Raw genomic sequence first — 23,772 nt, 5'->3', positions numbered from 1 at the left:
TCAGTGGCTTGGAATATGCGTTCAAGGGAATAGTGTTCTGGTATGGGAGAGAGAGAACGTTTCTTGTATTCTAGACGTATCGGCCTATCAAAAGACCTTGCTCTACCTACGTAACTTATTTTACTTATGTTCGCTGGAGTTACATCTTCGTCCTCAGACTTAGTCGTCCTCTTTCTCGGTTTCGTTCTCGTCGGCCTGTGCCAAGGCCCGTTCTTTCTCACGTATGTCAATAATTTCCTTACGGATTTTCCTGTACATTGACTCTACACTACTTTGTTTATCATGCTTTCCGACCGCTATGTTGTCACTCCAAATTAACATGCGTCTAGTTACTTCTCTGTGTGGTTGATCTTGTTCCCTGATCAAACAATTTATCAAGAACTGTAAAACCATGTGTTGAGTTTCCACCTTTCTGTGAGCCATGGCCTCTTGTATACTTTCTGGTCCCTCCCCCGTTCTAACGAAGTTATATATCTTGTCTAATTTCTCTCTCATGCCTGGTAAAGTGATCAAATAATCTGCAACGCGCCTTAATCGTAGTGAGTGTAAGACCAATGAATCCTCACCCGGTACTGGATCATATATACAATCAGTAAGGTTCTTTCTAAGGGTTGCGTATGTTGCCTTTGGCGTTTGTTCCAGTGCTAAGTCTCGTAACTATATTCGTTTTACTTGAGGAGGGGTGGAGAAACCTCCTGCCGCGGCTCCTAGATGTGAGCCGCCGGGGCTTGCAGGCTGTGCTGGCACTGGTAATATTGGTGCTGGTAAAGTAGGTGTCGATACTGTAGGTTGGTCCTGAGTTACAGGTGCTGTGTGAAAAGGATTGGGAGGGGGGTTGGTAACAGGATGAACAGTGGGGGGAATCGTGTTAACAGGATTGTGAGGATGAATATTTGGAGGAGGATTTGTATTTGCATACTCTGGGACAGTGTCATCTAAGTAGGAAGAAAGAAAAATATCCGCTGCGGTCTGTTTATGACGAAGTTTAGTCGGGACCAAGGGTGGCGGCAAGTTACAGGGTACTTCCGGGGTCACCTTAGGTAGGCCCTCGGCAAGAACGGGATACATGCCTGTAATAAGGGCATTTCTTTGTCTAATTGTTTTGCTTTTAACTCGTTCACCTTCTAGTAGTTCTCTCTCTTTAGCTTTTTCAGATTCTTCTCTACTTCTCTCTGCTTTCTTGATTTCTTTCTCTGTTCTTCTATGCGCTTCTTTACGCCATAATTCTATGGCATCTTTCTGAGATTGTCTGGCTTTCTTTTTCCATAGCGCTTCTTCTACTCTCATGATGCATTCAGCATCCCATGTCCCTGAGACAAGCCATCAATACTTCTCTTCCAGATCCTTGGTATAGTCAACCCATAAATCTAAGTACAGTATGGCATCTAAGCCATGTTTATGGTACATAAAATGAGCGGGAGTATCCCTAGGCGGGACGGGAACTGCCTCTTCGAGTATCCCTTTCCTGGTTCCTATCTGACGTAATTTCGAAAACAGCGGCATGTTTGAACTTACTTGAACGTGAACACAATAAACACAGTAATGAATTGCAAACAATCATTCATACCACGACATCAAAACATTGCGAACAGTGAATACCTAATACACAGAATAACACAATTCTAAAGAAAACAATACTAGAATACTGGATTACTGTCTGCACTGCTAAAACAGTACAGACATACCGGTCCCATAAAGAGACACGTCATACCGTATCCACCTAAGTGAACACGTCTGGACCGGGTCTGTGTACCCAGACCAGTCTTGACCGGGCACAAATTAATGAACCCGTCTATATGCGTTCCCAACAACGGTACTCACCGGGAAGCAGAAACTGAAGGCCTCGGAAACTCGATACTGGACTGGACTGGACTGCTATGGCGTCTGGCTGCTACTACGCATGCGCTTCGGAACAGGTGGGCCTCCGGATACCTCGGACCTTGCTCTCTCGGCTTGGGCTCTGGTCGGGACTCTCCGCATTTCTCACCGCCTCGTCTGGATGCTAGGTCGCAGTCTCCGTCTCCTCCGTGGGCCTGAGGGAGTTAGCAGGAAAACCCGCGGGTGTGCACAGGAGTCCGTCACGGCTGTAGAAGGGGTCAGGGGCCTGCGTTACATCGCCGGCGCGTGGGGAAGGGGAGGGGTCCCTATTCGGGCGCCAGATTATGTGGTAAATAAAATTACCGGGACTATTTTTCTATACATTAAATGACAATAAGGATAGCTCAATAATAAATGAGAGGCAGAGTCCGTGGTATCTGAGTCATACGGGCTTTAATTAAGTGGCTCGAGTCACTGGACATCAGGTTCCATCACCACTAAGGTTCAGGAAGGGATATTCAACGTTTTATTAACATCACACATTATATATAGTAAAACTGTATAATTGAAATGAATACAGTAGGCGTAACAAGTGAAAAGAGAGATAAGAACACATGGGCGTAAAAGAAGGCGTGTAAAGAGGCGTATACATAGGCGTGCACTTGATGAGTCAGAGAAGTGTCACGTGGGTAGATGCTTAGAGAAAGTTTGCAGGGTCAGCAGAAACCTTTACCACATATGCGCGCGCAACTGAGCATGACGTGGTATTGACATGTAACTAGGGAGAGCTGGGGGGCTTGACTTTAGCACTAGTAGAGGAGTCTGGTGTCTGGGATGTCAGAACGACCTGCACCTATAGCATATCTGATATCTTGTGATTAGAGGATGTATTATCTGAAGTAAAAGGTCTCTCGGGCAGAGGCCGTTCATTACTGAATGCTAGTGCGTGCATATGGTTCTTCATGCAATGCGCGGGGCCATGGGCCTACCATGGTAACGGGTTCAGTAAATTACTTGTAAGGAGACAGGAAGGCCGGGCCCTTTGCTCTGCAGCCGGGAATATGTTTACCTATTTCACTAGACTGGAATGTGTTTTCACGGAGGCTGAACAGATAACTGTAGGCAAAATACCGTCTTGGCAGGCAGGCCAGGCCGAGCCGGGCACTGCTCAGCTGGGCAGGAAGTAAGGTAGAGGTCAGGGATGCGTACCTAAACTGCAGCTTTCTGAGACAGAAGAGACTCGGAGCCTCGATTCAGGGCCTGGCTCGACTGAGCCAGAAAAACGTGGAAAACGTGTGCTTTGCAATATTTAAAAGTGTACCATGTAAATGCATTGGAAACGTAGGCTTTGAGGCTGAATTATCGTTTCGTTCATGGAGGGCCTGGTAGATGACATGTTAACGTTGGACGCAAATGCAGAAGCACTATCATGGCAGACACGGGAAAGGAATTACATGACATACATGGGGCACGGGTGCATGGGTAGGGTGCGAGTGGGGGACACATTGACTACCTAAAAATTTCTATTTCCTCAGGGGACACCCCGGCATCACTCTGGGGGACACCCCGGCATCACTCTGGGGGACACCCCGGCATCACTCTGGGGGACACCCCGGCATCACTCTGGGGGACACCCCGGCATCACTCTGGGGGACACCCCGGCATCACTCTGGGGGACACCCCGGCATCACTCTGGGGGACACCCCGGCATCACTCTGGGGGACACCCCGGCATCACTCTGGGGGACACCCCGGCATCACTCTGGGGGACACCCCGGCATCACTCTGGGGGACACCCCGGCATCACTCTGGGGGACACCCCGGCATCACTCTGGGGGACACCCCGGCATCACTCTGGGGGACACCCCGGCATCACTCTGGGGGACACCCCGGCATCACTCTGGGGGACACCCCGGCATCACTCTGGGGGACACCCCGGCATCACTCCGGGGGACACCCCGGCATCACTCCGGTACAACAACTCACAATATCACTCTCCCTCACTATCTCACTACTTCGCAAATTCCCTCTCCCTCACTGCCACACTCTCTCTCTCTTACTACCACACTCTCTCTCTCTCTTACTGCCACACTCTCTCTCTCTTACTGCCTCTCTCTCTCTTACTGCTACACTCTCTCATAACATAGCATAACAAAACATAGCAAAACACAACAATACATAGCATAGTAAAACACAACAATACATAGCATAACAAAACATAGCAAAGCATAACAAAACATAGCATATCCTAACAAAACATAGCATATCCTAACAAAACATAGCATATCCTAACAAAACATAGCATATCCTAACAAAACATAGCATATCCTAACAAAACACAGCGTAGCATAAGAAATCAAAGCATAGGATAGCATAGCATACCAAAGCACAGCATAGCATAGCATAACAAATCAAAGCATAGGATAGCAAAACAAAATATAGCATCGCATGAATTGAATTTGAATTTAAAATATTTATATAGAGCTACATTCACCGTGCGGTTTCTTGGCACTGTGGAGACTAATTTAGCAGTAGGAACGCAAAACTAGTGAGGGGGGGGCAAAAAATAAGATCAGTTTACATTAAGAGAAGCCTGGGTGAACAGAAATGTCTTAAGATCTTTTCGGAAGAGGGAGTAGTGTCTGGCCAGACGTAAGTGATTGGGGAGGGAATTCCAAAAGGATGGTGCCAGGCATGAAAAATTGGCTCCGCCCCATTTCTTACGTCTGTACCGGGGTACCTGAAGTGATTGGGTAGATGAGCGGAGCTCACGAACAGGGGTATACTCTTTTAACAAAGAAGAAATGAAGGCAGGGGCAGTGCCCTGGCGCGCCTGAAAAACCATGCAACCAGTTTTAAAAAAGGATCACTCCCTAACAGGTAGCCAATGTAATGCCTTCAGTAGGGGAGTAGAGTGATGGGAACGGGGGAGGCCATACACCAATCTGGCCGCCTGGTTTTGAACCAGCTGGAGCTTCCGCAGACTATACGCTGGGATGCCGTTGTAGAGGGCGTTGGCGTAGTCCAGCCGGGAAATAACCAGAGCGGACATGATTAGCTTGAGTGCAAGGGGAGAAAAGAAACGAGAAACAGAGCGAATAGTTCGAAGAACGAGAAAACAGGAAGAAGCAGAACTGATTTGTGAGTGAAGATTGAGATGATTGAGTTTAATGCCCAGGGTCTTAACTGAGGGAGAAGGTGTGGGAGGGGATCCTAAAGAAGAAGAACAAAAAGAAGAGTTCCAGGGACTGGAGGAACCACCCGTAAGGACCAATTCTGTTTTATCGGGGTTCAACTTCAGATGGTTGTGGTTCATCCAGTCCCTGATAAAAATCATAATAGACTGAAAATTTAGAGATTGAATGAGGAGAAGAAGACAGATTAAAGATAAGCTGGAGGTCATCTGCATAATTGTAAACAGTGACCTCCAGCTGCTGAAGTGCAAAGATCAGAGGATAGATGTAGAGATTAAACAGAAGAGGGGAAAGAGATGAACCCTGAGGAACACCACATGTGACTTTGAGTTGGGTGGCCGAGAAATCCCCCAGCCGGACCGCCTGGGTGCGGTCCCTCAGGAAGGATGATAGCCAAACCAGGGCTGAGCCCTCGACCCCCGCCGCTCCGACACGGGAAACCAAACACAACAAAACATAGCATAACACAACAAAACATAGCATAGCTTAACAAAACACAACAAAAAATAGCATAGCATAGCATAGCATAACAAAACATAGCATACCAAAACAAAGCATAGCATAATAAAAAACACAAAAAACATAGCATAACAAAACATAGCATAGCATAACAAGCATAGCATAGCAAAACCTAGCATAGCATAACAAAACACAGCATAGCATAACAAAACACAGCATAGCATAGCATATCCAATCAAAGCATAGGATAGCAAAACATAGCATAGCATAGCATAACAACACAACATAGGATAGCAAAGCAAAACATAGCATACAGCATCGCTCAGCACCACCACAGCATCACTCCGGGGCACCACAAAATCACTATGCGCTACCACAGCATCACTGAACGCCACAGCATCACTCGTTCGCCATCACAACATCACTCAGCGCCACCACAGCATCAATCTGCAACCATTCAACAACTGGTTCAAATATGTTCACTCAATGTTTCAAGCTTTATTACAAATGTAACAAAGATGTTAATATTTCACTTCTGTTCTTGGATTTTCGTCACAATAAAATACACTGAACCTAATCTTCACAAAAGTTATTTACAAATGTTTAAGATATTGCCATTATAAATTACAATAACTTTTATTTAAGTATTAAATATTTAAAAAAAAATTAAAAGCCATTGTTATTTGTAATATCAATTCATGAAAGTCACTTAAATACAATACATATTGTATTACAAATGCTATAGGTGCCAAGTTTGCGAAAGTTATAACTATTGGCATTGTAAATGACAAAGCTATTTTGCTATTTTCAAAACCAACACATAAATAAAAAATGTGTCATTTACAATACCAATAGCTCAAACTTAACTAATGCGAGACCTATTGCATTGCAAATGCTTGTTTTTTGTGCAGAGTGGTTGTCTTGTGAGGCATGAGCAGTACAAAACAATGCAGAACTATTGAAAGGCTACTTTACCTTGAATAATAAATTGCACATTAATGAGCCATTAGGTCCGGAGCAGCGGTGATGCCCGATATTAGGCCGTGCATTTGCACTTACTTACCGCATTTCTTATGCATTTGAGATAAAACATGCAACACACCATGTTCAATATTGACAAATGGCACCCAAGCATAGATTGGTTTTTTTGGGCATGAAATACTGCTAGGTGAAAAACAGCAGAATCAATGACCTTTAAATCTCAAGTCAAGTTTGACTAAAATATTGGAAATAAATGGAGGAAAACATACTTTAAAATGCATTTTATACTTCAGCCACAGCTACAGCCGGAAGGGAGAACGGCAGCGCAATGATCCTCCTTTCCGGCCTTCCGCAGGAACAGGTACTGCCTCACTATCATGTGCAGTACCATCCTGCATGATGAATACACTGCATCTTGTCCTCGTCCCGCGACACACCCACAGACGGCAGCCGACACAGTAACGTGTCCGGACACAGAGTTTGGAAAGCTCTGAGCTAGTCTGATCAATAGAAGTGGACAAAGTCATTCTGAAACTAGACAAGATGTATTTGCACTGATGGTATTCCCTTCAAGATCCACACAGACAGCGGTCCACTATTACAGGGCAGGGATTTTGTGTCCTACCTCCAGTTCGTGCATCAAAAGTTAATTCCATTGTGGATACAGGCAAACAGCCAGGCAGCGATTTACGTGAACTTTAAGGTTATCTGCGTCTCTGAGCTAGAAAAAGACAACATAGAGTGGACAATGTATAGTGTCCTCAGGAATACCACAGCACTCCCCATGCAACTGCTAGGAACTTGCCATAGTCAAGTTGCTTGAATGCTCATCTGTTCACTGACTTCCATACCTCTTTTCATAGATATGACAGTGAATAACCGTTTGTCAATTCAAGAATGCTGAAAGGCGAATGATAAAATGAGGAGGGCAAAAGGCATTGCTTTGTTGCAGGACTGTCGTCTTTACAGCAAGTACTAGCCAGTGTTTGAACCTCCTCTATCTCCAGTAACTGACATAAAAAACCCTGGTATCTGCTCTATGGTGGGACAATATTGTCACTGGTAATATATCCCTGTTTAAAACATTCAACATTTGTAACGCTAGTCGTTACTGATTTGTTTTAAGAATATAGCGCTACAGTGACACCAGAAGTCAACATCAATTAGATGCTGTGGCTTGAAACATTGCAAACCAACAGCGGAGATGTACTTCCTGCTCTGGTCCAATCTTCTATAAACAAAAGGGTACCTGGCCACCAATTCACAAGACTGCTTATTTATTTTAGCAGATTTAAGGTGCAACACATTCAGTTGCTGTACCTTATTTCATCACTTGTAATCATTTAGAACAACCTTAACGCAACAATTTGTTTTTCATTGATGCATTTAAAGGATACATTCTTCATTTTTCAGATAGAAAACTTGATCAACGTATGGAATAAACTTGTGCAAAATATAACAAAACATTAAAAATGTTAATACATAACATTACAACTCATGTGCATTTACAAACAATTACACCAGTCGTTACTACTAATACTCAGCCTGCCTATAACTAAGATTATTTATACTTTCTTTCTTTTAAGGACAGACTAACTATGGGGAAATTAAAGTTTTAGTTCTCTCTGTGTGTGCTTCTTGCTGGTAAACCCTCTTGAGAGTCTAAGTCTAAGTTATTTCCCTCATAAATTCAAAGGAAAAATGCCTATGGTCCAATCTTGAGCATCAGTTTGTAAGGATGGGTCAGAGACATACAAGGTCATGAGGATTTCCTTAGGCCACAAGGTCTCTATGGCATTGATATTTCACAACCTGTACTGGAGTCACTTAATCAGGATTTATAAAGTACTGTTTATCACCCATGTGTGTATCCAGGAGCTTGCAGGTCCTAGGGGCGAGGCTTATTTGAACAGCCAGGTCTTGAAGCCATTTGGAATTCCAGAAGTTAGGTGACAGTCTGGAGTTGCGTGGGGATGCTGTTCCAGGTCTTTGCTGCAAAATGGGAAAAGGAGCGTACTCTACTTCATCTTCGGTGGATGCGGCGATTATAGGCAAATGAGAGGGAGCTGGAGCATAGTCTTCTCGCCGGTTGGTGGAAGTTCAGGTGGTGGTTAATGTCAGCGGGTCCTTGGTTGTGGGGGGCCTCTTTTACATCTCATAGGTTAATTGTTTTGGGTTAATTTGGTGAATTTAGCATCATGTTTCTGAAGTAATGTTATGTTTAGAGACCACTCTAGCATACGGCTGCTGATATTTAAAACTTGTGGTGTTCTCTGCGTTGGTTGCAGCCAATCGACGTTTAGCTCAGCGTACAATAAACAGGTGGCACGTGTGGGGAAAACTAATGGATGTGTGCGCAGAGACCAGTATGTTTGTATCGGTCTCATTCAACTGCTTAGCCACTACTGTCAGATGAAAGTGTCCTCCTAACTAACCGGTCCCCTGCTAGAGAATGCTCCTGTCCTTCAAGAGAATGTCTTTGCAGGGGATGGGTGCAAATGATACTGAAAAAATGGTTTGATGACCCAAAATGCAGTATACCCCACAGTCTGATGGTCTTCTCTTCTTTACTTGCAGCAGGAAACCTATCTAACCTCAAAAAGAGACAACCTTCAAAAATATTCCCTCCAATAACAGTGTGGACATGGCAAAATGTTGCCATAATATAAGTTCCACTTTTTATTTTATATCCATGTTTTCATTGAGTTTTACTATATGAATCAATTGACACCCCATATTAAGCCAGCATATGACCCATTTATATCAAAAGGAACATAATGCCCAACCCCCTCAATATAATAGATCAGCAATTGGATGAAACATTTCGACTGCCAGTCCTGATCATTTCCCACCTCCTCAACACGGTGTACCCCCCACACACCCTTGGAATCTGTCCGGGTCTAGGGACCAGGCCTCCCACAGTAACACAACATAAATTAATACTTCTCAACCCTCCTATCCAAGCCTGTGGTATTCTCTTCATCTGGTCACTACTCTCTCAATCTTTTTTGGGTAGCACCTACTAGTATATGTCACTCTTTCTGCTTCTATGCACATGAACCATTGGCGTGTAGTTGTTACTTGTGACCCACCCCACAGCTTGGCAATGTCCATCTTTTCGAACATGATTCCTTGATTACAGAACAAGAGTCGGGCTCTCTTAAATTCTACACCAGTCTATTACCAATAGGATGAACTGTGACGATTTAGTAATTGTCTCCAGGATGGCCTTCATTTCTTTGATGGTGATCCAGTGCCTGGTGATAAGGGTGCAGGACCAGAGAGTGTGTAGAAATGTAACCTCTCCCACCCCACATCATTGACATTGGGTGTTGGGGGTTGTACCCATATGATACAATTCTCATCTATTATAATAGGTCATGTGGTTGATTTTTTCCTGTGCTAATCTCAGTATGGACTTACTGGCCACTACACTAGGATGCATTAAGTTAGATACCCATTCCACTTTCTCCATGGAGCCAAGGTCTTTCTCTCAGGTTGCCCTGAGTTTTAGATGTCTGTATGGTTTATTGTTTATAATGGTGTGGTATGTTTAGAATATTTGCCGAACAGGGCAGGAGCACAGTGCCTTGTCATCCCAGCACTCGGATGCATTCTGATAAATGCAGTGCATGATAAACTTCTATTAAACAATATTTTATTGTCAACCTGGTTGATGTAGCCAGTGCTCAGTGTCTGCAGTCATAAGCTCATGTTTCAGAATAGTTGTCTTTCATCAATCGAGAGTAACACATACAGTTAGAAGTGCTGGAAATACCGCTCAAGTCTTTTCAGATGTACCTGTGCTCAGTGAGTTGTACAGAGACCAGAGAAGACTAAGAAGCATGGCGAGCACGCTTAAAATAAAGTGTTACTCTCTGATGAAGATGTACAAATATCCTCAAGCCTTAAAATCGTATAAATGTTACTAGACCTGCAGGCCTTGTAACTTGAATAATCTACTTGAGCTAATTGTAATGTACTTGATCCATAAATTCGTCTCATTATGTCATCCTTGGCAAATATTTTATTTTGCAGAGCCACCCTTTTCTTCAATATCACATAGGAGAGCACATTCCAGCATGTGAGTTCAACATTCCTGCTGTACCAAAAACCTATTTAGTTTTATTGAATAGATTAAACGTTTGCTCCATGCATAATAAAAATCTAGCCCACTTATGTTGGTACACGTGACCTTTGACTTGCCTCTTAGTACACTAACAGCATTGCTTACAGGGAAGGGGCAGGAATGTTTCTCAGTTCTATCTATAAAAACATTTAAAAAATATTACTATCAATCAGTAGATTTGTTGAGTGCTACTTGTCACCTGTGAGGGTATCCAGGTTGAAGCATGAGGTGGTAGCGCACTGCCATTTACAGACTTAAAGGTTCTGTGGAACTCTTTTTTGTTTTTTTTGTTTTTGCGATTAATATGATTCTCGCTTTTATATATGTTCCTATTCTCCAAAATGGGTATAGTTCAGCATATAAGTGGAAAAAAACTGCAGATGTCGTAGTGGTCAAAATTGTGATAATGTGCAACTTTTACAGTGATACATATATACAAGTGGGTTGTCTGCAGAGTTTGAAAAAACAAAAAACTGTCTGCATTGTATTCTGTGATTCCTGTCTACAAGTGAATGGCAGACAATCCCTTCTAAAATTGGCAACATCTTGACCCTATAATCAATGTGCATGGGTCTCCTCAGGACAAGAAATGCCATCTGACACTTCACCTGTGTAGGTGAGAATAAAAGGAGGTCAATTTAAGATATGCTTCAGACATATGTTTTAGTGAAGGAATACTTAATAAACTAGAACGCCACCTCCAAGCAGTACACATTTTTCACATGCAGGGGTGTCCTGATCCACACGAAAACAAATCAATGAAGCAAATTCAGAATCTAAACGTGTATGTACTATTTTTGCATTTCATATCTACATAGCACCGTCTCATTGTCATTACCCAGCTAATGTGTGTCATCCCAATTCTACCAACTTACTGTGGGTTGATCCAACCTCTGGTGGGTGGGGTTTCAAAATAATGCATCAGCCATTGCAGGGGAATTTGTAACTGGTCCATGCCCCAGTAACTGAACTATGTTGCGTACCGTTTGAGCTATAATGAATATCAAGCAAACGCCCGTTGTGTGGTATCACAAAATAAGCCAATCGCCATTGTGGCTTACCTTTACATACTGACTGAGCTATAATGAATACCCCAAACGAGAGCACCCCTGAGGGTGGGGGGGGTCACACTATTACCTAGTAATTCTATAGCCAATATTAATTGTCCATCTACACACCCATCGTAGGGAACACGGAATAGGTCAGACTCCATTGCGGCTTGACCTATATGTTACGTTATGTGTGAGCTATAGTGAATATACAAAACGGGAGACCCCACCCCCTGGGTAAGTCACACTCTTCTTACAACAACAAAAGAGCGCCTAATGCTGTGAATTCACAAGTGACCTTGTCCCTATTTAAAGAAAAACACAGTGTAAAAAGACTAAATTAACACGTGCGGTCAACGAACTGGAAGAAGGAAAAGGGAAATCTATTTTCTAAAAGAACCCTCACTCACCCTAGTGGTGACATGCCTCATCATGGGGTTCCCACAGGAGGGACCGAATATCCCCCCTGTGTGCTTCAACGCCTGCGACTGCAGCGGAGCAGGTATTTTCTCCACAATGTACCACTGTAGCTTATCTTGCGTATGTTGAGCCTAGCTGTAATGTTTGACCAGTGTTGCATGTTCAGTTTTGCATCTGATGCGTCTTCATTGCTGGCAAGTTCTTTGTTTTCCTTCTGTGTTTGTCCTACGCACATCAATTCACAAGGGCATATAGGTAAGCACACCACATTTTTACTGATACAGTTAAAGTGTCCCCTCAATTGTATTCTTGTTCTTGCTAGTTCAGTCACCTTATTGTCATTCCTGTTACTTCAGGCACCTTAGTGTCATTTGCGGATTTCCATACCGCACAGTTCGAAATGGCCTATGATAAGTGGTAGTCCCCAAGCCTGTGCAATGGTCTCTATTTTTGTCTTCTCTCTATATATTCTAGCTACGTAGTTCTCTTTGCTTTTTTTAGGTCGAGCTGGTGTTAGCAGCGCGAAGCGCTGCGTCCAGGGAATACCTTATGTTATCCCCTTGCTGGGAATGTTGGACAGGGGATGGGCACGCGCAGGGCCTCGTCTATTTCATCGCGTGTGCTCACACATACAGCCACGCGCCGTGCCCTTCTGTCCCAGATTTCCAGCAAGTGGATAACATACATACACACACACACACACACACGCACACACACACCTCTGAAAAAGCCCTCTGCTTCCGCTGCAAAATGAGATGACCATCCTCCTCCCCCGCTCACCCAAGCTCTACTTCCTTCCGGGCTCGGACAGGGGGCGCGCATCGCGCACTTTCACTTTCCCTCCCTCCCCTTCAAGAACCCGGACATGCCACAGCTTTTTTTTTGCAGCTTGATGCGTTTATTTTATGAAACTGAGAAACACTTAACCTTCACTGAAAGATGCCGGCCAGAGCTGTGTTGGTGGAAAGAGGGGACGGGACGTTTCCAGAGAGGTGTGTAACAGCCGAGCCTGCACTAGTGAATTGAAAGGGCGGGACGACAGGGGGCGGAGTTAGTGTGGGAGTAGTGTGACATAATTGTTGAGGCAGTAGTGTGGTGTAAGAAATATATATTTCATCATATATTGTGATGAAATGAGTTCTCTTTAATTGGCCAACATGAATATCAGAATGCTTGTAGCAAGAAGAAAGCCTGAAATTACACAAGAAAAGACAAGGAGGGGGTTAAGCACAACTTTTATATCGGCCCGCTTTCCACATTGCAATGGAGGGTCATTTGAGAGATGACAGAAAGGAGACAGAAATTCCAGCTCGCCACTGGGATGATTAAAGTGACAGGAGGTACCAGAGTTCCATAGTGTAATATGCCAACACTGTAAAGGTCACACGGGAAGAGGATGCAATCCAGCATCTTGGTCCAGGCCTCTTTGTAGTTCAATAATCCATATCCCTCTGACTGTGGTATTTCGGGTCCTCTCTTTGTGTCTGCTTTGGGGGTGCGTGTACACTGATGCCAGCTAGGAAGAATTGATTTTCGGTAGGATCTGTGGCGCAGTAAACCCTACGAGATGCTTATTGTCATGGAGACTGGCCCTGCGAACCGAGTTTCAATCGGCCCTTCATATTCCTGACATAGAGGCGCTTACGCAGGCAGAAGAAAGGGTAAACAACGAAGGGCTGTGACAAGGCACAATGCTTTTGATTGAAAATGTGGCCAGGAGTGGGCCGCCCCGTCCTGCTCTTGTTCTGTCCCACTTTGCACATGTTGCAGTCACAGTAGGTGAAAGTAGGTTGCAGAATCGGAGTATTGGCTGCGGTAGTTGTGTTCTCATTTCTGTTGGACAGCCTTCAGTTTTCGATTTTCATGATTTAAAGAAAGTTATGGAGACTTTTTTTCTGTAGAATTTTGTCGAGGGTGGGGTCTGTGGCCCAAATATGTCAGTTGCAGCTGTTAGTGAAGTGCCTGAAATGGATATATAGATGTTCAGGTACTCTTTGCTCCAGAGTACCTGTGTGCTGCTGAAAAGTGCCGGTACTATCCCTCAGAACAGGTACTGAGTACCGGATAGCACCTGTCCATTTAAAGCACTGGTGAGGGGGCGCATGAATGCAGTGTGTGGATTTATGTGGGAGTAGTATGGTGTGAATTGACGTGGGTGGAGTGCAATATAGTGTCAATTCATATGGGAGTATCATAGAAGGATGTAGTGTAAAAGTGTAGTGATGTCAGAGCCTTGTTCAGAGTTCTAACCTGTCTGAGGACGAGTGGTTTAATAGTTTTTTAAATATATATATATAGTGTGTGTGTGTTTTTGTGTGTGTTTTTGTGTGTTTTTGTGTGTATATGTATATGTATATATGTATATGTATGTATTTTAGTGGACTGGGGGTCTTGGGAGAGAAATTGCCCTGACCAGGATCACGTGGTTTCATCAAGTGGTGGTGCTGTGAATAGAACCCAAGTTCCCTGGACACACAGTTAACAACCCCCAGATGAGACCGCCTAATTGTGTCCAAATCAGGCGTTCAATGACTGTTTGCTCGGATATTCGAGGCGAGCCTAGGATCAAAAAGCAGCCCGGAAATTTATTTAATAGCAGACAGATTTTCAACCGGTTGGGCTGACTATCTACATTCAATATTTTAACCTCTTTCTACCTAATAAGTAAAAAGACGTGGATTGTCATGCAGTTTGAAGATAAACTAGTGATACATTCCAACAACCCTTGGTCTAACGCAGTACCTAGGAGTCAAGTCAAGTCACAGAATTTATATAGCGCACTACATACCCAGAGGGTCTCAAGGCGCTAAGGGAGGGGAGAAGGATTACTTGTCAAATATCCATGTTTTAAGTTGCTTTCTGAATGCTAGGTGGTTCTGGGTAAGGCGAAGGTAAGTGGGGAGTGAGTTCCATGTTTTAGCTGCCAGGTATGAGAAGGATCTGCCTCCCATGGTGGTCTTGTTGATGCGAGGTACGGTGGCGAGGGCTTGGCTGGAAGAACGTAGTTGGCGGGAGGGGGGTGTAGAAGGACAGTCGTGAGTTGAGGCATTCTGGTCGGTTTGTCGTAGAGTGATTTGTGTGCGTGGGTTAGCAGTCGGAAAGTGATTCTCTTATTGACGGGTAGCCAGTGGAGGTCTTTCAGGTGACCAGAGATGTGTTCGTTATGCGGGATGTCTAATATGATCCTGGCGGAGGCGTTTTGGATTCGTTGGAGTTTCTTCTGGAGTTTAGCGGTAGTACCTGCGTAGAGGGTGTTTCCGTAGTCCAGTCTGCTCGTGACCAGAGCATGGGTGACTGTTTTTCTGGTTTCGGTGGGGATCCAGCGAAATGTTTTTTTGAGCATGCGAAGAATGTTGAAACAGGATGAGGATACGGCGCTGACTTGTCTGTTCATTGAAAGTGAAGAATCCAGGATAACGCCTAGGTTCCGTGCGTGGTCTGTCGGGATGGGTGCTTTTCTAAGGGCTTCCGGCCACCAAGAGTCGTCCCATGCCGAGGGGGATGTACCTAAAATGAGGACTTCTGTTTTATCTGAGTTCAGTTTCAGGCGGCTGTGTTTCATCCATTCAGCAACTTCTTTCATTCCTTCATGTAGGTTAGTTTTGGCGGTGCTGGGGTCATTGGTGAGAGAAAGGATCAGTTGAGTGTCATCCGCGTAAGAGATGATGTTGAGGTTGTGTTGGCGAGCGATGGCCGCGAGGGGGCTCATGTATACGTTGAAGAGGGTGGGACTGAGTGAGGATCCTTGTGGTACGCCGCAGATGACTTCAGTGGCCTCGGACTTGAATGGTGGAAGGCGGACTCTCTGGGTTCTTCCGGTGAGGAACGAGGTGATCCATTCAAGAGCTTTTCCTTGTATTCCGATGTTTCTGAGGCGTTGTAAGAGGGTGCTGTGGCAGACTGTGTCGCAGGCTGCAGAGAGGTCTAGGAGGATGAGGGCGACTGTGTCTCCATTGTCCAGTAGAGTTCGAATGTCGTCTGTTGCTGCGATGAGGGCGGTTTCAGTGCTGTGTTTTGCTTGGAAGCCAGATTGTGAGGAGTCGAGGGATTTGTTGGCTTCGAGGAAGGCGGCGAGCTGGTTGTTGACAGCTTTCTCAATGACTTTGGCCGGGAAAGGAAGGAGCGATATGGGGCGGTAGTTTTTGAGTTCGGTGGGGTCCGCTGTGGGTTTTTTCAGAAGGGCGGTGAGTTCAGCGTGTTTCCAGCTTTCCGGGAAGGTGGCGGAGTTGAAGGAGCAGTTGATGACGTCTCGGAGGTGCGGTGCTATGACGGAGCACTGTTTCTCTCTCAAAAGCAGCAAATCACGTTTAGTGACTTTAAAATGGCTGTTTGAGGGATTAAAATGGCTGTTTGGGGGATTAAAATGGCCAGACTGCCCTGAACACATCCTCCTGCCCTCCAGACCCTCCCAAACTCCAGTCATGCTATCCAGCCTCAGGATGACCCTTTGAGCTGCGGTCTGGGTGAACCCCGCGTATCTACAGCATTGGGCTCCCTTGAGGGACGAGTTGTGTCTCACGATGCTCTGAAATGATATTTGACTTTTAGGTAAAAATCCTGGCAAAGTGTTAAAGGCAGTGTGACCAGCCCCTGTGAACGAGAGCCCTCCCCCCGCCGATTTAGGAGCTGGAATACGCTCAATGTCACAGGTAGTTCACTGCTCAGGGGCCTGTGGGCAGCATTTTTAGTACATTTCTGGGTACAGCACAAGAGGGCACAGACTAGTAAGCACGGGATGTAAGCCCCGCATGGCGTAGTCCTCGCAAGGCCGTGTAAGGGTGTGACCAGAATGCAGACATGGCAGAGACTGGGATTGCAGATGGGTCTAAGCGTCTCCGGATCTGTTCAGTATCCATGTAAGTGTCTGGAGATGTGGGTGTCTGCTCTGTGTCAGAATCCATTGACATCTCAATATGCATGTCATCCATTAAGTGTCTCGACATGCGGGTGACATTGCTGTGTATAATCAGTCAGAACTCTTCGAAGTATCTCAGTATGTGGGTGCCTGCTCGGTGCCATTATCCATCTGTTTCAATATGGGAGTGTTTGCTCTGTGCCAGAATCCCTCTGTTTTTTAATCTGTGGGTGTCTGCTGGGGTCAGAATCCATCCATGTGTCCCTCTATGTGGGTGTCTGCTGGAGCTCAGGGCAGGCACAGGCGTGATTCAGTTAAACAAGACCAAGAGTTCCAGGACTGCAGATTCCACGGATCCCAGAAGAATCTGATGAATATGATGCAGAACCAGGCTGCACATGCAATTTCCATAAGGATTTTTGAATAGTGCGACAACCAAACTGTCTGAATGGAATTGCACCAAATATAGCAAGTGGTAGATATTGGTCCAGAAAGTCAACTTTTTTGTGATTTGCTATAAATCGGTTCAGTGGTCTTGTTAATTAAGGTTCAAAAGTATTTGTATACCTAGGCAGTTGGGCTCGTGGGACTCTCTCGAGAGTTCGGTGATCACAACTTAAGCAAATAGAGCATTCTTATTGACCTAAGAGGCTTTTTTTCCCCTTGGACCATCTTGTCTCCTGCAGTAGAGAAGGTCCTTCTTAAGAGAGCTCTCTGAAGGGCTGACTGCAGCTTGAACATGGTGGTGGTCATTACAGGACTTCGGGAGGGGGGGTGTAATTCCGTGTCCTGGAAAATTTGTTTATAAAAAAGGGATATAAGGGGGCATGGATCCCATGTCCACCCTTGTAAGGGAAGTGGGAGGAGTCCCAGAGGGAACCCCAAAGGTAAAAAAAAAGAAACGCTTTTGTCCTAAATTAATTAGTACTTGCACCCTCACCATAGTCATCCATTTTAACACAGCAGAAATAAAAGTAAAATTACAAAAAATGTATGATAACAATGGAATTCTAAAGAGTAGGTGAGTGATGGGGAATGTTGACAGAGTATAGACAGGAGGCAAAGCGTTAAAAAGTGAATGATGAATACGTGGATGGGGGTTTGAGGAGATAATCTGAGCAAAAAGGCAATGTGACTGCGTTAGACTAATTCATCTGAGTCCACTGTAAATTAATTAAACAAAGGGGACTGCAGATTTGTTTGCACTAATAAACGATAAATAATTGTATGTAGGACAAATTACTTATTTTTTTTACTTGTGTTCTAATGTGTAGCCCATACAAATGTGTGTTGGTGTTTTTGACTGGAAGCAATAAGCTGTTGAGACACAAAGATTGTCTGCAGCCATAGTTCACATCTCCTGTCAAGGACCTTAAATTAAGTTTACCTTCCTCATCATAAACTGCATAGATGAGCCACGTTCTGTTTTAGTGCAATAGATGTCCCTTTCTTTCAGTCATGTCTTCTGCCTTCCTTCCCTTCAATAAAATATCCCTATCTCATTGTATTTCTTTGGTTGCTGTTTAGGTCACAAAAACCGATTTGGTAAAAGACAAGCTTTAATTCAAGAAATGTATATTTGTAAAGCACAACATGTTGCCATTTGTTAATCTGAATTTGCAAACGGCTGCCGTAGAATAATGAATTTGTCTTCTAATGTCAGAAAAGCCTGTTGATACATATCTTAAATATTTGCGAGCAGCTTTGTTGCTTTTTATTGACTAGTTTATTTACCTTTTTCTGGGCAGGGGCCTGGTTTATAGTGGTGGTTTTTTGTTGATGAGCTGACCTATTCAATTCTGTAGGCCGTGTCCTCGGCAATATTGCAGTGAGGTTGTAGTAGTGTCGTGCAGTGCTTGCGCTTTCGAGCACATTCTCATTAACCAAGTTTTTTATTTAATATTTGGGTTAAGGGAAAGGGAAAAGGTGAAGTGCAATATGTGGAAGTGACAGTTATTTCAGATGTGGAGTAGGAGTGTTCAAACTCAGAGGCATCCTGCATAAACCCCATCCTGTAAGATTAGATTGATTTACTTTTTGTCATAGTTTCAGGTATAGAGGAACAAATGGATGCTCTCAAAGACTGTAATTGAAATTTCTATATATTTTTGCAGTCCCTTCAACAGAATGTTACAGTCCATTGTGTCATATATTGTTCAGATATCGAGACAAATACATTTTTTAGGTCTCGCCTTGGCGAAAGTGCGCGAAGCGCGTTCTCGCCGCGAGAACCATTGTCGTCTGCTCCGCCAACGAGTGGAGACTAAAGATGACCACGCGCAGCATTTTGCAATAGGATTTGGTCGCGCGCGTGAGCTTCTGCCGTAGACAGCATGGCAGAAATAATCTGATCACGACGCGCGCCTCGTGAACAGTTCACGTGACTTTGGTAGGCTTTAGGTAAACTTGGAGGACCAGCACCCCCCCCAACCCCATCAATAGTCCACGCAGCCGGACCTTCTACGTCACAGCATTTGCTCGGTACCGTACATAAGCGTTTGAGGTCCGGAACTGCAGCCTGAACACTTGACACGGTTGACAAGACCGGTCCGAAGTCAGCCAAGCCTGTGACCGGAGACCGCGCGGGACTCCTCCCTTTCCACAATCTGTACCATGTAAGGAAGATACACTCTGGCCTACTGGAAAAACTACTCTCTGTGGGCACAGCATGTTATCTTGCCGTACTTGACCCGTAATTCACTTTCCAGTACATAGCTTGCATTTTTCGACCAAACGAATGTTTCGAGATCAGAAGTTATTAAAATGGCTGCATATGTAGTAAGTACAGTGTTGCACCGGGCAGTTTGCAGAATGTTTCTGTCACCTTTCAGCTGTTACTGTATTTAGAGCGGAGACCCTGTTGCCCACATAGTTTACACATTGCTGTTAGCCCGCGTTCACCATCTCCGGTCTCCTAACACATACAGCCACCCCCCCTGCTTTCACACACACAGAGGCTCACACACACACACATATGCGCACATACACGTACACCCACAGTCAACCCCCCCAGCCGCACACACACACACGAGCGCACACATACAAGCACACAGAGACATGCCCCCGCCGCCACCACCCCACCGCGCCACCACCCCCAGTACAACTTAGCTTCACTCACCGCATCAGCAGCCTCCGCTAGGCTCTCCCTCAGGCATGGGAGCCCAGTCACCACTGCTCCTCTTCTGGCCAGCCAGTCCATGGGCGCGGTCTCCCCGTAGAAGACGGAAGTCCCGCCCCACAACAGGTTTCGTTTTAGTCAGTGCACGCGCACGTCTTGTTCTGCATGGCGTTGGCTTTGAAAGTCAGCGCCAACGCGTCTGTCCCTGATTAAGCGCTCATCTTGCAGGACTCAATGGAAACAGGTACAGGTCTTGTTAAATGAGGATGTTATGAAAAAAATATGCTTAATACCTATGGAAATGCTTTAAAAATCTTGTGGACCTGGCTAAGAGGCTCAAGGTGCTAAGCTCGCAGCGCACCCACAAACGTTGCTCAAACCTCATACAGTGACTCCTGAAAGCATGAATACAGGCTAGTCAATTAAAGGTATAATGATCTCGATTGTGGACCACTCTTTATATTTTCTAAGAGACAGTTGGAGTTTTACTGCTTTTAAAATAAATCTTACTTTGAGTCGACAGGTACATTCATTCTTTTTCAACCTAGTTTTCCTGGCTTTTAAGTTGGCGCCTTGATCCTTCTAATTTATTGTTTACTTTATCTAACATTGATTGCATTGTATTATCTATATCTGTGTGTTACTGTATTTTTATACATTGTCTTATTTTCATTACATCTTGCATTTGTTTATAATGACATTGCAAGCACCCCCTAAGGTACCTAAACATCCCCAAGGAAAAAGCTAACTCTTCCGGACATGGAGTGCCCACTTGACTGCGGAAATGCCCTTTTATGTGCTCGCTAAGCTCTGCATCACTGGTGTATGTTGCGTAAGTGTGGGTAAATGTCGACCAATCAGTTATGAGCCACATCTATTCACATCAAACATGAGACATAACATGCTTCTAAAACAAATGTAGTAGAGGTTCAACTCCGTTTTTGCAACTAGAACACTGGGGTGTTACTTCGTCACTTAGATCATATTGTACTTTAAGTCTTACCGTAATGCAGATTATATTGCAAACCAGATACTTATTATCAATTACATTTGAACCTACACCGTCCTACCAGATCCTGCCAGATTTACCTTGATGCAAACCGGGAGACTGGTATCTATACTTAGAGGTTGTCCTCATCAAAGCCTACCTTATGGAAAATATGTTGGACTCTTTCATGAGCCTGCAGGTGCTTTCACATTTTTTTTTAAAGTATACCATTCTAGTGACGGCACTCTCAACTCTGGCGATCACACACCACCAGCCATCAGTGCGATCACACACCACCAGCCATCAGTGCATGCTTCAATTGTAAATTCATCCCTAATTAACTATTGTAGCAATCGCTGTATGGCGCAATTTACTTTTAAACAAATGTATCTAAAGTGCAGCATGCCACCATTGCAACAAAAATAAATACACATTTTTTTGGTATACCATTTATAGACTTGTTGCAATATTTAGCAATGCCAATAGCTCAAACTTAATTAATGCGAGACCTCTTGCATTGTAAATGCTTGTTAAAAGGACTGTTGATTCCTGGGGCTTTATGGCTCTACAGGGATTCTGGAAAGAGAGTAGGATTTCTACAACAGTACATAGAACCTTAAAACGAGTCACACTTGAACCATGTTTTTGTCTTTGAACTAATTTTTTAGTGATTTTATTGAACTGACTGAATTGTCAGGCTGGGACTGATAGATCAGAGGGTGATCTGCAAACGACTCGAGCATACTGATTTGCCCCACCCACACATGCTGTATCTGTCCACTTACAACACAGCTTAAATGCAAATTCTTATTATTGTGTTGGTCTGTTGCAAGGGCTGTCCACACATACATTGTTAGCATACATTTTTGTCAATTTTCATACTCTTGAATCCAAGCTTCTGGTCCCCTGCTCGTGGGCTGGACACATTGCTCACCGGAACCAGCAATGCCACAACAAGTGGTGGTGGTGAATTTTCAGTTACTTTTCATAATGTGGAATGAATTTTACGTTTTTAATTATATTTTGGGTGACATGCTTTGTCATGTAAGTAATCGAGGGATAAGGGTGCACACTCAAGCTGGAACTGACTAGTAGTTCTGTTATATTCTATGTCTTATTTGGCAGATCTACAAATTATTTTTTCTCTCTACAGGGACAGAGGAAACAAGATGGACGCTTCTGCAGATAAAGCCAAGGCAGCTGCATTTCTGTCAGATCTGGGGAAAGCCACTCTGCGGGGAATCCGTAAGTGTCCACAATGCGGGACCTTTAATGGCACCCGTGGCCTAAGTTGTAAGAACAAGTCCTGCGGGGCTGTTTTCCGCTGTGGTGTCCAGAAGGCTCCCAACATGGACGCTGTGCGGGTCATTACAGGATCAGAAATGCAGGTGTTTTCTGTCAGACTAAAAGATAAAGGGCCCGACTATCGATGTTTTGTGGAACTGGGCATCACAGAGACTGCCATAGAGACTGCTGATGGGATGTTTATAACCCAGCTCCAGTCCAGTCACTGCTATGCAGCTGCATGCATGAAGGTTGCTAACCAAGGCTTAGAGGATACCAACTGCCAGCACATCAAACTGGCCCTAAATTGTCAGAGGGAAGCGACACCCCTCACACTGAAGAGCTCTGTCCTGAATGCCATGCAGGTCCCTGCAGAAACCAAATCTGTTATCTGGCAGCTGGCCACGGAGCCCACAGGACCTCTTGTCCAGAGGATCACCAAGTCCATCATGGTTGTAAAATGCAAGATCAGCCCTAAACACAGCCTTGGGTACCTGCATGTTTCATTTGTAAGGAAGCCACGAAGCCAGTTTGTACCAGAGCACCGGTTCCTTTGCACCTGTCAGCTAGGGCCAAAATCATCAGGCAAGGCGACTCCCAATGTTGAGGAGGCTACCGACAGATGCATTCATTTCTATGCATGCATTAGTGCTTTTGCCAGTGATGAGGCACTCTCTCAGGAGTTCTCAACCTTCCTTCGCTTCGAAAACAATGGTAAGTGTGTTTGTGTGTGTCTGCAATGTTGGTTGTAAATGTATTCTGCAAATTGAAAGGTGGAACTCGGGGGTTGGTGTGGATGTTTGTTTATGGACTTCTGGGTCAGATTAGTCTCCTTTTAAGATTAGCATTCTATCTTAAATTAGGCAGGCGCTTGCTTTAACCATTAGTCCTGAGCATTATTGAAGCTGTAAATTCTATTTGAACCTTCTATCTACTTGAGCAAGACACCAGTGCTATTTCCTAACTGTAAGCATATCACTAGAAACTACAGCAGTAGAGACTTGTATCTAACATTCCAAATATGACCTTGTGTTGAAATTAGACGATGGGTGGTCACACCGGAGTGGGACTGCTAAAGCAGACAACACAGGTACAAAAGTGTTGACATGATATACCTATACAGGAAGCAGAATAACTTGCCTGCCTGTCCTTAACCGTTCTAGGTTTTCAATTCCAGCAACACCCTGTCATTTTGCCCCCTTCAGGCGTGTATTGCTGCAGCCGATTATGTGCTGCTAAATCTCTGCCTTTCATTTTAGATATAGCGTTGAGGTTTTCAGAATTTCCCCAGTTCTCCCTAAGTGCATTGTTGTAAATGTAGATCAAAGCAGTCTATAACTTAGAATTTTGAGTGCTGAAGTGCAGCCTATGCTCCTAGGCCTTGACGCTTGAAGAGGAAAGAGTCCTTAGGAAGTAACTTGACCGTCTGCTTTTCTGTGAGGGGGCGTGTCAAACAGCCCCCAGGTGCGGGGACCAGG

General features: G+C 44.5%; 1 protein-coding gene across 2 annotated transcripts in view; it reads left to right on the top strand.

Moving 5' to 3' along the window:
* The window catches only part of C11H2orf42 (chromosome 11 C2orf42 homolog), a 280,308-nt gene that overhangs the window by 29,830 nt on the left and 226,706 nt on the right, over positions 1-23,772 (top strand). For both annotated transcript variants that reach the window (XM_086943470.1, XM_086943471.1), the window contains exon 2: positions 22,164-23,008. In XM_086943470.1, the coding sequence (XP_086799596.1) occupies positions 22,180-23,008 (829 nt within the window). In that variant the 5' untranslated portion in view covers positions 22,164-22,179. The remainder of the gene's footprint in view (positions 1-22,163; positions 23,009-23,772) is intronic.

This window comes from Lissotriton vulgaris, chromosome 11 (genome assembly GCF_964263255.1).
Source record: "Lissotriton vulgaris chromosome 11, aLisVul1.2, whole genome shotgun sequence".
Lineage (NCBI taxonomy): Eukaryota > Metazoa > Chordata > Amphibia > Caudata > Salamandridae > Lissotriton > Lissotriton vulgaris.
This window is presented reverse-complemented; position numbering and strand designations above follow the sequence as displayed.